Below are 16,926 nucleotides of genomic sequence, written 5' to 3' on the forward strand. Positions count from 1 at the left end.
TTGCTTATTGCCATTTTCAGTATTTTCTGTGTAAAACTGGAATTTTGACTATACAACTTACCAGTTGAGTGACCTTGGGCACTCTCTTCATGCCTCAAAATTTTAATCTATAAAATGAGTATAATAGTAGTACCTGCCTTATTGTTAAGAATTAAATGAGATGATGTACCATAGTGTTTGTACTAGTGCCTGGTACGTGGTACTTAAGAAATACTAGCTGTAATTATTTTATTTATTTTATTTTTTTTTGGTGTGGAGATGGGGTCTTGCAACATTGCCTAGGTTGTTCTCGAATTTCTGGCCTCGTGCTCACTTTGGCAGCACATATACTAAAAAAATTGGAACGATACAGAGAAGATTAGCATGGCCCCTGCGCAAGGATACACGCAAATTCGTAAAGTGTTCCATAAAAAAAAAAAAAAAAAAAAAGAATTTCTGGCCTCCAGCTATCCTCTCAACTCAGCCTCTCAAAGTGCTGGGATTACAGGTGTGAGCTACCACACCTGGACTTAAAAAAATTTTTTTTTAAATAGAATTTTATTTTTACTCCCCTTAATGCTAGCATCTTTTCTCCCATGTCCTGTAGGCATTATCAGTGCTCATGATCTCTTCTGGAGAAAAGGCTGACTCTGGGGTGCCATGTGAGAGAAATGAGTTCAGCAAATTCTTCCAGAGATAACAAAGCAAGAAATCTGAAGTGGGAGTAGAGAAAGAGAGGCATCAGGACACTGAAGAGAGAGATATTGTGTACGATAACATAGGAGAGGACAGGAAAGAAAAAGGCTTAAGCAGGGAACCAGGTGTGTCCACTTTCCAGTGGATTTGGAGAATAAGCAGTGTTCACGTAGCAGTCCAGCAACGTCTCAGGACTCCATCAACTTAATCCAGTGTGGATGGTGTCTCTCCTCTGCCATTAGCATTCTCCCCTTTTTTTTTTTTTTTTTGAGATAAGTAGGTGTTTTGTTCCTAGAAAGTGGAGAGAAGTCAAAGAAAACATTCCTTATGTGGAGGCTGGAGTGACTGCCATGAGGTTATGGACATCATTCAATCACCAGCACCCAGTACCGTGATTAGCATAACAGGTACTCAAAAAGTGCGTGTAGGATTGTATTTCAAACTTTAGTTGTCTTTCTCAAAAGAGCTTGTCGTGCCCACACGCGGCCACAAGAAGATCCGCGCCTAGAAATAACATTTATTATAAGGATCTCTGCGCACAGATTCTTGGGAAGCGGTTCTCCTCTCCCATTACCTTGTTACTCCTCCCCTCGGTTGCCTTTGAAAGAACTGGTACGCCACATGATTGCCTCCTTTCTCCCACCTCCGAAGACCTGGCTGATAACGGGCAGCAGCGTAGGCCAACCATAAAGCTTTATTTCCTCTTCTAGCCAATAAAAAGAGGCGATAAGTATATGGCTCATCTTTTGTGACTTCCCCCGCCTCCTTTGAGCCCGCCCTCCCACTCCTCCTCTCAGAGTCCACATTTGACAACTCATCTGGCCAATGAGAAGTTCCCACTCTACGTGGGGGGGAGGGACGGACTGACTAGATGATAGACGTCCCCGCCTGGCCAATGGAAGATCACAAGCGCGGGAGGGGTGTAGCACGGAACCAATGGCGCGGTGCCAATAACGAGCATCAGGGAAAGGGCGGGACAAAACTGATCGCGGGAGGGAGGGGAAGGCCCAGGGAACCAAGCAGCGCTGCCGCCGCCGCTGCTGCCCGAGTTGGAGGAGGGAGAAGCCAGGAAGAAAATGGCGGCCGTAGCTGCAGAGGCGGCAGCGACTGCAGCGTCCCCCGGGGAGGGGGGCGCCGGCGAGGCCGAGCCGGAGATGGAACCCATCCCCGGCAGCGAGGCCGGCACTGACCCCCTCCCGGTCACGGCCACTGAAGCGTCTGTGCCGGATGGCGAGGCCGACGGGCAGAAGACTGCTCCTCAGGCCGACGAGCCGCCGCTCCCGCCACCACCGCCGCCGCCGGGGGAGCTCGCCCACAGCCCAGAGGCGGCGGGGCCAGAGCTGGAGGCTGAGGAGAAACTGCCCGTTCGGGCGGCGGAGCCGGCGGCAGCCTCGCCTCAGGAAGAGCCCGAACTTCCACCTTCTGCACCGCTGCCCGAGCAGTCCCCGGCTCCGGAGGAGCGCGAGGAGAAGCCGCTGTCTCAGCCCGCAGCACCGGCGCTTGTGCCGCCGGCGGGCGGGGACTCGGCGGTGTCGCAATTGATTCCGGGCTCCGAGGTGCGGGTCACGCTGGACCACATCATTGAGGACGCGCTCGTCGTGTCGTTCCGCCTCGGGGAGAAGCTCTTCTCCGGGGTCCTCATGGACCTGTCCAAAAGGTACCGCGCCTGACCCCAGCTCTCTCCGGCCCGCTCCGCTCGGTCCCGAGGGAGGGGAGCGAGCCCGAGCGGCCCCTTCACCCCGGGCTCTCGCCTCTCCGGCGCCCGTGGGCCCCGCCGCCTGCACTGCCCTCTGGTACTGCGTGGCGCGTGGCGCGCGCTCCGAGTGGGGCCGGCGAAAGGGCGGTCCGTGCCCCAGGTGGGCGCCTGCGGGGGCAGGTGTGTCACCGGGTGGGAGGGCGCGGGTGCAGATGGGCTCGCGGGTCTCACCCCGCATCCCCGGCCTCCTTCTGCAACCTGGCCCCAGCTTACCCACACTAGGGCGGGTGGGTTAATTAATACAAAATGCAGATGGATTTTTTTTTTTTTGCAGAGAATGGGGTGCTGAGCGGGAGAGATTGCTTGTGAGGCGCTTGTCTATCCTCAAATTAAGCTTTAACTTTAGTAGGGTTTAGTAGGGTTCGAGAAAGAGGTGTGTACACTGGGGTTCCCAAAAGGTTACTGTCACCCCTTACAGGGGGACGAGCATTTGTAAAAGTGAACCTTTTAACTGTTACTCTTACTGTTAAAGAAGTAATTTCCCTTAGGATAACTTTAATAGGGAAGCACATTTTGCTAATTTTAATGGTAGTTTTAAGAGAAGTTTAAAGAAGACATCGGAGATTTTTTTTTTAACCTTTAATGTCAAGGTGGTGTGGTATAAAAGTGTTCAAGTGACTTCTAATACTATAGATACAGTTTAAATTTATGTATTAAGGACAAGAAGGTTGAGTTTGCCTACAAACCTCTGTCTTAACCAGTACGTTTTCATCTTTTGATTTAAACAGTTTATGGACACTGCTTTAAACAGGTAAAGGAGATAATCTAAGTCTAGAGTTAACCTTTTTATTCTCTTCTTTTGCAGATATGAAGTGCAGAGACTCCCATTCATGGCTCTCCATTCTGTTTCCTGCAACAGCACACACTCTGATGGTATCTCACCTGTTTGAAAGTGGCCTATTAATATGTATACATATATATATTATTTTTAACTCCTTTCCCTCCTATCAAGACACAGGAATCCTTTCCCATTTGGGGAAAAAAGCCGTTTACATTCATATTGAAGTATGATGTTTGGAGGGGGAAGATGTCAGTTTTTACAGTTACTCTATACCTTGTTTAATCTCAAGTTTTGTTTTGTTTTGTTTTTTTTTTTTTTTAAAAGAATTTTGGGTTAGGATTTTTGAACTTTTGTTTTCATTGTTAGAAAGCTGAATAAGACAAGTGTGCTTTCTATTGATGTATTTGAGAGAGAGAGGAGAGATACTCAGTGTGTATGCTATTGAATCAAACAGAAAAGAAGGCCAGTGATTGTGTGAGAATCTGGATTTCAAATCTGCAAAAGGAAGGTGCAGAAAGGTAAGTTGATTTTGGAAATGGAATGGATAGTGCTTTCCTGTTTTGAGGTGCCTAATGTGTTAGTGTTTTAAAATTTTTCTTTAGAAGAGAATTGCAATTTTGAGTTTTAGTCTATTTTGTCAGTAGTGCTTATAAACAGCAGTTTCTTTGGATGAGCTATTCCTAATATGAATCTTTTACATTTGAATGTTTTGAAGTGAAAGGATCCTATTACAGAATTTTTTTAAAAGTTATTAAGAGAACTATATCAACTTTTACTTTGACAAGTATTTATTGAGTACACTGTGTGAAAAGCACCTTCCTAGGTATTCTGAGTATAACATACATAAGACACACTTCCTGTGCTCCAGAAGCTTATTATATGGAAGGCATCAGTTCTGGAAATGGAAAGGAAATTCGATTTTACTTTACTTTAAAATTTACCAATTCAAGGAATTATTATTGGACCAATGATTGACTAATTGGGTATCCCTTTTTCGTAATTTAATATACTGTGGACAAATAGATCTGCCAGTTTATTTTGTAATCTGCACTTACATTGATTACATTCCTTCATGTGCAGTTTGGGAGTTGATGGATGGACTCGAGATACTTTTTATAGACTCTACCAAGGCTGTGACTATATTCATCAGTGACTTTAAAATAAAAACCTCTTGGTAAAAATTACAAGAGCTACCTACTGAGGGCCTATTATGTGCCAGGCATTGTACCTCATGCTTTAGTCTTTATAGCTCTGGTGGTATTTTTTATTTATTTGGGAGGGAACTGAGGCTCATTTAATTTGGCCAGTTACCTTGTAAGTGGCAAAGTAAGGATTCAAATATAGATTGATTTGATTCTAAAACCCATGCTTTTTCTACTTTTGTATTAGAAAGTTAGTTGGGCCAGTAAGTTTTATTTTAAGCAGGAAGTAAAGAATTACATATTTCTGAAATTTAGTGCTTATCTTGATTCTAGTGGCTGTTTGGAGTAATATAAAGGATACAAGTATTGGAGCCAACCAGATTCTTAAGTCAGTTAAAACGTATGAAAACTGCTCTGGAAACTTCTTAGTTGCTTAGCTGAATATTGGGGGAAATGTAGTAAGCTCTGAAGTTTTGGTTCTTGCCTGTTCAGTGACATAGGAAAAAATTAACATTTGGAGATGAAATGTGTCAATGTATGTATGCTTTTCTTCAGTCTTCAAAAGGGCTAGTTAATTGCTTTTATTAGTTTCTGCTATATTTTATTACTGATATTGTACATGGTACAGAATTGTGTTTTGAAGTTGGGAGAGTTGTGCATCATGTGGAAAAGGTGTTTGTAGAACACAGGATTATTATGTGTGCATGGATGACTAGGAGTCTGCTTTTGTGAGTATCTGAAATTCTTCACTTCCCTGTCATTGTATTATTATTATTATTATTATTGGCTTATTTTCAGAGTGTGGTTGAAGAACACATTTTTGAGAAAAATCTTTTTATGAACAAAAAGGAGCCAGACACATGTAACCCAAGAAAAGAAAATGGTACAAAATAGTAGATTATTAACCTGGACAGAGTTTCAGGGTACTTGGGTTGGGTTCAGAGTTCTAGTACCTGTACTGGCCCTCTCCCATTAGCACTGTGACTTTGGGCAATTCACTGCCTCTGGGCTTTAGTCTCTAGGTCTTATGAGGCAGATTCATTTGGCTTTGGGCAGTTCACTTAAACACAAACAAGCAAACTATTCCTCAGTTTATGTGTATGTAAAGTGAATAGAGTGACCAGGTGGCCTGGTTTTCCTGTATCATCCTGGTTTGATTGTTACTTCCTCCTTTGGCTCATAAATGACATGATCATGTGAGGGTATCTGGAGTAACTAGTTCAAAACAGATTTTTTTTTGGCATAGTATTTATTTAAAACTGGATGCCTTTCCCTGAAGGACCTCATGTCAATAAATAAATAGATAGATAATACTGGATGCCTTTAGGTGAAGCATGTGTTCTCTAGTTTAGCCTCAGCTCCTCTACTGTTGTTTTATACCCAACCCTCTTGGCTAGTCTAAACTATCTGCCTACTCTTGAGCTCATCAGCAATGTCTAATGACAATAGTCTATGCTAGCAGATGAGAATATTCAACCCTGCAAATTATTTTTTCTTATTCCCTTTTCTTCCTTAATCTTATGCTTTTGTACCTTTGAGGTATAAAAAGTATTGCTTCAGGTTGCTTAACTGTCTTGCTATTTTATACAGAATAATAAATCAGCGGTTTTGCCATACTTTCTGTTGAACCTTTTTTTTTTTTTTTTTTTTTTTTTTTTGAGACAAGGTCTTGCTCTGTTGCCTGGGCTAGAGTGTAGTGGCATCATCATAGCTCACTGCAACCTCAAACTCCTGGGCTCAAGTGATCCTCTTGCCTAGCTTCCTGAATAGCTGGGACTATGGGCACATGCCACCACACTGAGATAATTTTTCTGTTTTTTGTAGAGATGGGCTCTTGCTCTTGCTCAGGCTGGTCTTGAACTCCTGAGCTTAAGCAGTCCTCCTGCAGCAGCCTCCCAGAGTGCTAGGATTACAGGTGTGAGTCACCACACCCGGCCTTTACTTTTTATTATGGGAAATGAACCTGCATGTCTGTATCTCCGAGATTCCACTTAAACTTTCAGCCAAACATTAAATCATATGTGTGCCTCCAGTGTATTATTTTGAAGCTAAGCCAAGGCGTATCACTTATCCATAAATATTTCAGTGTAGATCTCTAAAAAGATAAGGACTTAACCATACTACCATTGTCACACCTGAAATATTAGCAACAATTCCTTTATATCAAATATCAAGTCAAAATTAACATCTCGAGACTTTTCAAATTGGGATCCAAATAAAGTTCATACATTGTAAATGGTTGATATTTCTTAAGTTGTTTTTATTTGTAGTTCTGCTATTACTTTTATTCCTCTGCAGTTTATTTGTAAAATAAATCATGGACTTTGTTTTGTAGAAATTTCTACGTTCTGGATTTTTTTTTTCCGGTTGCATCCCCCTTTGGGTGCATATCCATGTTTTAAAATAGTTCTTTTCCCTCAGAAGCAAACTGAAGGGGCAACAACCACCGTCTTCTCAGGGCCTCTTTTGGGCCTTGTTCCTTGTTTTGGATCAGCAGAAATGAGTATGGATATCTCTTATTTGGCTGCCAGCTTTTAGATCTATCCCCTAAACACACCTCCAACTTTCGTAATTCCAAACATAGAAAAATTTAGCCAGTCAAGATTGTTTGCAAAAGGCAAAAGCCTTCAGCCCAGGCTTCTGAAAAGGTAGTTTCTCAGCCTTCTCAGTTCATACCTGAAGGGACTTTATTTGCTGGAACCAATGGTTTTTCCCTATACAGAGGGATTTAAACGACTGATTGTTCTCCACATCTTAAAAATAGTTATAAAGCCACTTTGAAGTCCTAAAAAAATCTTACTCCATTTTTTTGTGACCTGACATGAAATAAGGAACTATAAATTGTTTGTGCTTAAAAATGCTAGTGCCTTTAAATTTTGTAGTACATGTGTATTAAAGGTTGTAGCTAGTTGTATTTTCAAATTGATCTTTTTACAAACATTGACTATATGTGGGGGTACTGTTGCATTAAAAAGAATTGAGATGACTTCTTTAAAAAACTTCAGATTTCACTAAGTTCTTAAAACAGTTTGTAGAAAATTTACTTGTTTTTTAAGGAAATATAAACCAAGACAATGATTTCTTTTCTTTACAGAGACCATGAAACGTATGGTGCAATAGCCCTACTTTTGGTGGGAAAAATATACAGCCATTCTGGTGAAGCAGTGAGTAGTGGTATCCAGTAGCTTATACTAAAGCGTCCAGGTTGAGAATTTAGGCCCTCAAGTAGTATGCTTGAATGATTGTGTTGAGTTGTACATAGTTAAAACACTTAATTTTTGGTGATTATTCTGTTTGTATCCCCAGGTATCAATAAGGGGTTCTCACAGTAAAATAAATAGTAGAGTCAAATGCCAATCACTTTCTGACTCGCACAGCTGTAGTATGCCTGTTGTTATACAGTACTGTATTGAGAGTGAGCTCTTCCATTGCATGTTCCGTTAATATGATTTGTTTTGGAAGTGATTATTCATTAGGCATTAAAAACCTAGTTTGAATCTGAGTGTAAAGAAACTTGTAACATATGGAATTAAAAATAAATTTTGCAAGTAGATTTTATATACTAAATAACTAGATATGTTATATGCAAACTATGCCAGGCATGTTTTATTAGACTTGAGGTTTCTAATGAGGTTAATTTTCAACCTTTTACATGTAAAGAAGACCGAACTTCAATGTGTACTATTTTAAAATAAAGCTCCTGATGAAACTAGGTCTTATCTTCCCAAGTTCACCTTTTCTGTAGGGCCTCGTTTATGTTCTTAACTGTTAATGACTGAGTTAATTTTGTGTTGATAAAAAAATGAAAGTAGTTACTTGTGTTTATAAAGTGCATCATTTCTTGATATTTATTGGTCCTGTTCTCCCTAAACTTCCTGAATTAATCCAGACACATTACCAGTAGAACAGAAGCTTGTTGTAGTGGCAGATCTTTCAAGAAAGTAATTGGGGCCGGGTGAGGTGGCTCACGCCTGTAATCCTAGCACTCTGGGAGGCCGAGGTGGGCGGATCGTTTGAGCTCAGGAGTTCGAGACTAGCCTGAGCAAGAGCGAGACCCCATCTCTACTAAAAGTAGAAAGAAATTATATGGACAGCTAAAAATATATATAGAAAAAATTAGCCGGGCATGGTGGTGCATGCCTGTAGTCCCAGCTACTCGGGAGGCTGAGACAGGAGGATCCCTTGAGCTCAGGAGTTTGAGGTTGCTGTGAGCTAGGCTGACGCCATGGCACTCACTCTAGCCTGGGCAACAGAGAGAGACTCTGTCTCAAAAAAAAAAAAAAGAAAGTAATTGGAGGTTAAGTTATGTTTTGGGTGGATTTAATATAGAATGTTTTGCTAAACAGTGGTCCTCAAAACAAATGTGCATAGATTACTGAGCTCCACTCCACCAATCTGCATTTTAAACAAGGTGATTCTGATGCAGATGATTCTTGGACAATGTTTGGAGATAACTGATTTTTAGGGAGTAGTTAACCAAAATAGTAGACTGATAAATTTGTTAAACCTGTTTTAAAAGTTACTGGTAAATTTAGGATGGGACATAATTGCGAACTAAACAAGGCAGTTACATTTGGGGATGGGCAACTTGGGTGGCAGTTCCAGATCCTTGTAGAACTGGTAATTAGTCTTGCAAATGGTTTCATAAATCTGGTTGCCCACTTCAAATTTAACTAGTCTATAATTTCATCTTTTTCCCCTTGAACTAATTTTACATAGTCACCTTACTGTAGAAGAATGGTTTTTAGCCTTTTAAAAGTCACAATACTTTCACTCTGCATATTCCTGCCATCTCAGAAAGTTGCCAAGCTTTACTTTCTGTACTTAGTAATAGCTACTATTTATTTTCCATTTTTATGCCAAACCTTTTCCCAGTACTTTGTATACATTGCTTCATTTGACTCCGAAAAATCCAATTAAATAAATTCTATTAATCCCCATTTCACAGATAAAGCCACCAAGGCTCAGAAATTGCCTAAAATTATAAACGGTAGATATTAGGTATTCTGGTTGCATTGTTGAATGATACACAGTTCTTTAAGGTTTGAAAACAACCTGTTTTAATTAAGATGTACTTACCTATATTTTGCCACTACCATTTAGCTTATGGTTTTGGTGAGGAGTTAACCTGGTAGTTAGAAAGGAGAAATAATAGTGTTCTCTGTTTCTCACTTACCCAGGCAATGCCTGTTTGCTGTAAAAATATTAATTGTTCTTCAGTTCAATGTAGTTAACTCTGGACATTTTTGGGAATTGGATTCTTCTTCTGAGTGGTTCTGGGTCTTAAATTAGATAACATTCTATTTTGCCTTGGTTGGCCTGGCCCTGGCAATAGTGAAATCCACTGGTTCATAAGGGGAAAGACGAATTGTCAGCTTTGAAGCTTGTTAAGCACAGATCAGTGTTCACTAAGTGCTGGATGACTGAATTTGAAAAGGATTTAAAGACTAAAATACAGTAAGTTAAATAACCTATTTTTGGAATAGGAAAATAGGAATAGTGAAATAAATTGAACATGTTGCTTTTTTACGAAAAAAAGAGAAATTGAGAAATACTTAGACTTCTGTGGGGTGGACCCCATTAGACATATTACAAATAAAATGTTAAAAGTACATTGAAATCATAATGGAAATAGGAAACCTAACACTGCTTATTGGTATCTTAGAGCCAGGACCAAGAGAATTCTGTTTAAGTGTTTGAAAACTGTAATGAGTATTTACATTAATAATTCAAAAGAAGATCCTTTTATACCAGCATTTATTTTCTTTCAAAACTGTCGAGTATGTTGCTCTAAGTGATGATGTGAAAAAGTAAAGATTTCTGTGATCTTAAATATTGCCACTGTGTGACTATTATAATTTTCTTGGATGGTTATTTTTAAAGGAATTTTCTGTTGAAGAGTTAAATCATTATTGCTTTTCAAAAGACTGAAGCACTGTTTTTTTTTTTTGTTTTTTTTTTTTTGTTTGTTTTTTGAGACAGGGTTTTGCTCTGTCACCCAGGCTAGAGTGCAGTGGCATCATCATAGCTCACTGCAACCTCAAATTCCTGGGCTTAAGCCATTCTCTTGCCTCAGCCTCCCAAGTAGCTGGGACTACAGGTGCGCCCCATCACTCCCCGCTAATTTTTAAATTTTTCGTAGAGACCAGGTCTCACTATGTTGTCCAGGCTGGTCTCAAATTCCTGGCATCAAGTGATCCTCCCACCTCAGCCTCTCAAAAGTGGGGGTTACAGGCATGAGCCACTTTGCCCAGCCTAGTGTTTTTTTTTTTTTTTTTTAGTATATATCTGTAGTTGTTTCCATTTTTATTTCCAAACCTAATTATTCAGGTAAGGTGTTTCAGAGGATAGTTTGAAGGTCCAAGGTTGGGAACTTAAAATCTAAATTATTAGAGTTTTAAACCCTTTCTTTCCTCCTCCAAAGTTACCTGTGATTTTATAAACGAGAATTCAATAAACTTTTTTAAAAAAGACTGCTTAAATTCTTATGGTCAGAAAAGTGTTCTCTTGAGAATTTTTTTGTAGCCTCCCTCTTCACCTGTTAATTTTATTTTATTTTATTTTTTTTTTTTTTTTTTTTTTTGTTGAGACAGAGTCTCACTTTGTTGCCCAGGCTAGAGTGAGTGCCGTGGCGTCAGCTTAGCTCACAGCAACCTCAAACTCCTGGGCTCAAGCGATCCTACTGCCTCAGCCTCCCGAGTAGCTGGGACTACAGGCATGCGCCACTATGCCCGGCTAATTTTTTTCTATATAGATTTTTTTAGGTGTCCATATAATGTCTTTCTATTTTTAGTAGAGACGGGGTCTCGCTCAGGCTGGTCTCGAACTCCTGACCTTGAGCAATCCACCCGCCTCGGCCTCCCAGAGTGCTAGGATTACAGGCGTGAGCCACCGCGCCCGGCCCACCTGTTAATTTTATAAGATATTTCCTGATATCTTTGTTTCATAATAGGTGCATGTTCTGTTTTTAATGTTGCTAAAGTAATTTCCCCCCAACCACACCTCATCCATTTGGGTACCCTGCAGATTGCCCTTGTATTACTTGGGGCTTTTAATTAAAAACATTATCCAATCATGTACAGTTAATCAAAGCATTTTATTTTTACTACAATAGCTACTATATATTGCACCTGTTTACTGTGTACTAGGTCCAATGGTAAGCACTTATGTATATGTATTATTTAATTTTGATGACAATTCTACCAAGTTTGTTAGCTACAATTCCCAAATCCAAAAAGCTCTGAAAACTGTACTTTATGTTACTGTTTTGGTGACAAAACCTAATTTGATTTGTGATGATATAAGGCTATTATATCTATTTATCCATCCTATTTAGTGTGAATGTACTTTCATTTTGTTTTACTATTGAAATATTAATAGGCCTGATAATGGAGTGCTTGTTATCTTCTGAAAACCAGGAAAATTCTGAAGCCTGTCTGCCTCCACAGGACTCAGAAAAGAGCATGTGACTCTATTAGCTTCTCCATTCCTTTAGTGGAGTAGAGGTGGAGGAGAGAGATTAAGTAACTTGATGAAATGAGGGAGATTGTAGTTAAGAAACTGACTGTGGGCTGATTGTCTGGATTCATATACTGCCTCTGCTCTACAGCTTACTAGCTGTGTGATCTTGGGATTGTCACTTGCCCTCTCTGTGTTTTAATTTCCTCATCGATAAAATGGAGGTAGTAATAGTACTTTACTGATAGGGTTGCTGTGGTGATTAATTAATGTAACTACATATTTAGACTAGTACCTGGCATATAGTGGTGCTAAATACGTGTTTACTATGATTACATTTATGAAGTGGGTACTAAGTGGCAGAGCTAGGATGAATGTGATAACAGCTCTTGAAGTTACTTAATATGGGTTTACTTGAATATCCACTGAACCTAAATTCTCTTGTACTGTGGTCTACAATATAATCTGCATCTTTAAAATGTTTTGAAAAAATCTGTAGAAGTTTCAGGTAGTTTCAGATAGTACTGGCAAAGTATAACTTTCCTCTTTTAATTAGGAAGGATGATGTTTAAATTTTACTAGGGCGTGAGATAACAGTTTGCATAATGGAGGGTAGGGTGTGTTTTTCAATCTTTTCCCATTAGCACCTTGGGACAGATGGCTTATGAGGAAATTATAGGCTTTATCATGAAGAGTAAGTTGTAGTTTCAATAGGGAAATTTAGTCCTTACAGTCTGCTTCTTATATGCTTTATTTATTTATTATTATTTCTTTTTTTATTGAGATAGGATCTCGCTCTGTTGCCCAGGCTGGAGTGCCATGGTGTCACCCAAGCTCACAGCAACCTCAAACTCCTGAGCTCAAGCGATCCTCCTGCCTCAGCCTCCTGAGTAGCTGGGACTACAGGTGCATGTCACCACACCCAGCTAATTTTTTTTTCTATTTTTAGTAGAGACTGGAGTCTCACTCTTGCTCAGGTTGGTCTTGAACACCTGACCTCAAGCGATCCTTCTGCCTCGGCCTCCCAAAGGGCTGGGATCATAGACATGAGCCACTGCATCTTGCCCTATGTTCTTTTTAAAATTGAAAAGGGTCTCACCTTTGAGAATGACACATTTCAAAGTAAGGGAAAAGAAGATATTTTTGTGCTCTTATTTTTACTTATTAAATGATGGGATCAGACTAGTATAGCTGAGGTTAAGTTTTTAACAAAGATTTGGACACTTAAGATCATCACTATACAGTTTGAAGCCTTCACTGGCCTCCTCTTTTTTAGAGACCAGTTATTCTCTATCTACCACACTTGTAGCTGAACAACCTCTTCTCCTCTGACACACTCATCAACATGCCTTCCTCTCTTTCTTCCAGGTGGGTTTCCTTTATTTTATTGCTTATTTAAACCTCTGAATCCTTACCAACATTTCAAAAATGGATAGTCTTCACTATTCACCACTCTTTGTTTTATACTCTTCACTTAATCTGCTTGGGCCCTTCTAGGTCCAGTTCCTCTGCAAAGCCCATCTCCTGATCACTCATCCACAGTGATTTCTTGCCCTCTGAAGTCTGTAAAATCATTTGGCAATGACTGTTGCTGTCTGGTCTCACCTTCTAAAGCTGGGTCCTAGAGCTAGGACTGTGTTTTATGCTATTAGACTAATTAGCATACTTGTTTTTGAATATAGGTTTGTGTTACTTAGTGGTACTTGGTGAATTTGCTGGCATTTACACTTAAGTAGGATAAATTTTCTTTTTTATATAGTTTCTTTGCTTAAAAGTTTTTGTTGGAACTGAGATAAACTGAATTTAATATTATGCTTTTAAAAAACTTCTTATTTTGAAATAATTTAAAAATAACAAAGAACTCTTATAAACTCTTTGATCTAGAGTCACTATTTTTTTTTTAACATTTTGCCACATTTGCTTTATCATTCTCTGTGTAAACACTCTTCTGAACTATTTGAGAATAGCTTAAAGACATCATTCTCCTTTACTTAATACTTGAGCATTTCTTTCCTAAGATCAAAGATAAACTATAGTCACAGTATAGTTTTCAAATTTAGGAAACAATGATAGAATACTTTTATCTAATTTATATTCCGTATTTCATTATTTCATCACTTTTTCTAATACAAATTTACTTCAAAGCTTTTTATCTTCTAGTAAATGTTTGCATATTACATTCAGATGCAAAATTACTATATTATTCAATCATTATATAGTGAATATTCCTAAATTTGGATTTGTCTGGTATTTATTCCTGGGAAGTTCAGATTACACAGGCAATGTTGTTTTCTCAGGGGACCACATGTGCAGGCACATGATAGCCATTTGCCCTCATTGGTGATGTTCACTTTGAGTCTCCATCAAGTTAGAGTGCTGTCTCATTTCTCCACCGTGTAATTGCTATTTCTCTTGCACTCATAATCCCATGATAATAATAATCTGTATTTAGATTCTTGTTTTTTCTTTTTCTTTTCTTTTTTTTTTTTTTTTTTTTTTAAGTCTCACTGTGTTCCCCAGGCTGGCCTGAAACTCCTGGGCTTAAGCAATCCTCCCATCTCAGCTTCCTGAGTACCTAGGACTACAGGTGTGCCTGGCTTAGATACATATTTTGAAAAGTTTTTTTAAATTGGAACCCCCCCCAAAAAAGAGCACATAAAATGTCTGAACTATTAAGTGCACAGTTCAGTGGTATTAAGTATATTCACAATGTTGTGAAAGAGATCTCCAGAACTTTGCCATTTTGCAAAACTGGAACTCAATATTCATTAAGCAACAACTTTTCCATTTCTTCCTTCCCCCAGCCCCTGGCAACCACCATTCTACATTCTGTTTCTATGAATTTGACTACTTCAGATACCTCTCATATAAGTGGATTCATACAGTATCTTGTTGTGATCGACTTATTTCACTTAGCATAATGTCCTCAGGGCTTATGCATGTTCTAGCACGTGGCACAATTTCTTTTTTAAGACGGAAAAATGCTGTGTTGCGTGTATTTATACCACATTTGTTTATCCATTCATTTGTCAGTGGACAGACTTGGGTTGCTCCCACCTCTTGGCTAATATGTCTTTGAGATTCTGCTTTCACTTCTTTTGGATATATATACCCAGAAGTGGGAGTGCTAGATTATATATATGATAATTCTATTTTTAATTTTTTGAGGAATATATGTACAGTTTTTTGGGTTAAATTCTCCATATTTAGCTGATTATTGAATTAATTTAGTTTGTTCTGAGATTAAACTTTGATATAATAACCAATCTGACAAGAAGATAAAATGTGAACCAAAATAAGCTTGTTTCACAGTTTTCACTCTTTTATGATTTAACTTGTTGCTAATTGTAAGGAGACGTAGTTTCTAAAAAACATCTGCTTGAAATAAATCTGGGTATTATTTTTTTAAGTGGTTAATTGCATATAATTTTTTCGTACTGTAGGCTCTTTTTAAAATTTTAGTGTATAATATTTTAAAAAGAAATCCTTCCTGCAGTTGCAGCTTGGCAAGAATTGGAGGGAAGAAAATGGGAATCGGTTGTGTACTGTTAAACTGCTGTAAACAGGAAGGAAAGAATATAATCCTATGTCAGAGATGAGCTGATTGAAGTTGCTGTGAAGTTAATGCTGATGACCACTATATCAGCATTTAAGAAACACTTTGAAAATAATAAGTAAGGGCCGGGCGCGGTGGCTCACGCCTGTAATCCTAGCACTCTGGGAGGCCGAGGTGGGCGGATCGTTTGAACTCAGGAGTTCGAGACCAGCCTGAGCAAGAGCGAGACCCCATCTCTACTAAACATAGAAAGAAATTATATGGACAGCTAAAAATATATATAGAAAAAATTAGCCGGGCATGGTGGTGCATGCCTGTAGTCCCAGCTACTCGGGAGGCTGAGGCAGGAGGATCGCTTGAGCCCAGGAGTTTGAGGTTGCTGTGAGCTAGGCTGACGCCATGGCACTCACTCTAGCCTGGGCAACAGAATGAGACTCTGTCTCAAAAAAAAAAAAAAAAAAAAAAATAATAAGTAAGAATTATAAATATGTCTGACTTTAAAAAAAATTGGTAGTTTTTGGTAAACATTTTTAGTTTTGTTTCAGGTATTCCTTTGGAAAGAGAATTTGGATGATGGTTATGAGCTTTATGCCAAGAAGGGATGCATATTCAAGTATAGGATTGATTGGTAGTGCTAGAAATCTGGACCAAATACCATAATTTTGTAAAGTTTATCAGGTGACTGAAGACAATAAGTCGAGCTAAAAATCATCAATAAAATTCAGACATCTTAAATGGGACCCAAATATTAGAAAACATTTCCATACTTCCTTTAATAGTCACCTTTAAAATTTTGGCTACAATCCTCCACATTTTACATTTTTTTCACCTTTGTAATAGGCTGAGGATTCTTTTTCCACAGTGATTACCTTTTGCTTTGACACAAGTAACTATTACAACTGTAGTATTCCCCCCACTCAAAATTTTGGCACTTGTTACTCACAAATTATTAAGAAGATAGCTATTTTTAAAATTTTTTTTTATTTTGAAAGAATTATAGATTCAAAAAAAGTTGCAAAGATAATGCAGAGAAGTCTCTTAGACTGTTCACCTCTTTACCAGAAGCTATTTTTTGTCTTTTCTTTGAGACAGAGTCTCGCTCTGTTGCCCGGGCTAGAATGCCGTGGCGTCAGCCTAGCTCACCTCAAACTCCTGGGCTCAAGCACTCCTACTGCCTCAGCCTCCCAAGTAGCTGGGACTACAGGCATGTGCCACCATGCCTGGCTAATTTTTTTTCTATATATTTTTAGCTGTCCAGATCATTTCTTTGTATTTTTAGTAGAGACGGGGTCTCGTTCTTGCTCAGGCTGGTCTCGAACTCCAGACCTCAAGCAATCCTCCCGCCTCGGCCTCCCGGAGTGCCAGGATTACAGGCATGAGCCACCTCGCCCGGCCCTTATACTGTTCTTATACACTGATTTTATTTTAATCATAGTGTGACTCTTGAAATTGAGTCCATAACCAATATCTCCATCCTCAGTTTGATAACACTGTCCTAGGTATTAAGTGTCCTTCATGTAAGGGTAACAGCATGATTACTGAGATGAAGCAAGGACAT

General features: G+C 39.2%; 1 protein-coding gene and 1 non-coding gene across 8 annotated transcripts in view; both read left to right on the forward strand.

The window, feature by feature from the left end:
* The first annotated feature begins 305 nt into the window (after positions 1-305).
* LOC138393348 (U6 spliceosomal RNA) lies at positions 306-414 on the forward strand. Its single transcript, XR_011235167.1, has one exon. It is a non-coding gene; the product is annotated as a U6 spliceosomal RNA (small nuclear RNA).
* Positions 415-1,692: 1,278 nt separating this feature from the next.
* PWWP2A (PWWP domain containing 2A) overlaps positions 1,693-16,926 on the forward strand; it is a 43,998-nt gene continuing 28,764 nt past the window's right edge. For 2 of the 7 annotated variants that reach the window (XM_069483884.1, XM_069483885.1), the window contains exons 1-2: positions 1,693-2,332; positions 7,449-7,518. Coding sequence is in view for 3 of the 7 variants with exons in the window: in XM_069483881.1 (XP_069339982.1) it covers positions 1,752-2,332 (581 nt within the window). In the remaining 4 variants the exon portion in view is untranslated. The remainder of the gene's footprint in view (positions 2,333-7,448; positions 7,519-16,926) is intronic. The other 5 variants (XM_069483881.1, XM_069483883.1, XR_011235105.1 and 2 more) reach the window with 3 other exon arrangements.

Source organism: Eulemur rufifrons, chromosome 10 (genome assembly GCF_041146395.1).
Source record: "Eulemur rufifrons isolate Redbay chromosome 10, OSU_ERuf_1, whole genome shotgun sequence".
NCBI lineage: Eukaryota > Metazoa > Chordata > Mammalia > Primates > Lemuridae > Eulemur > Eulemur rufifrons.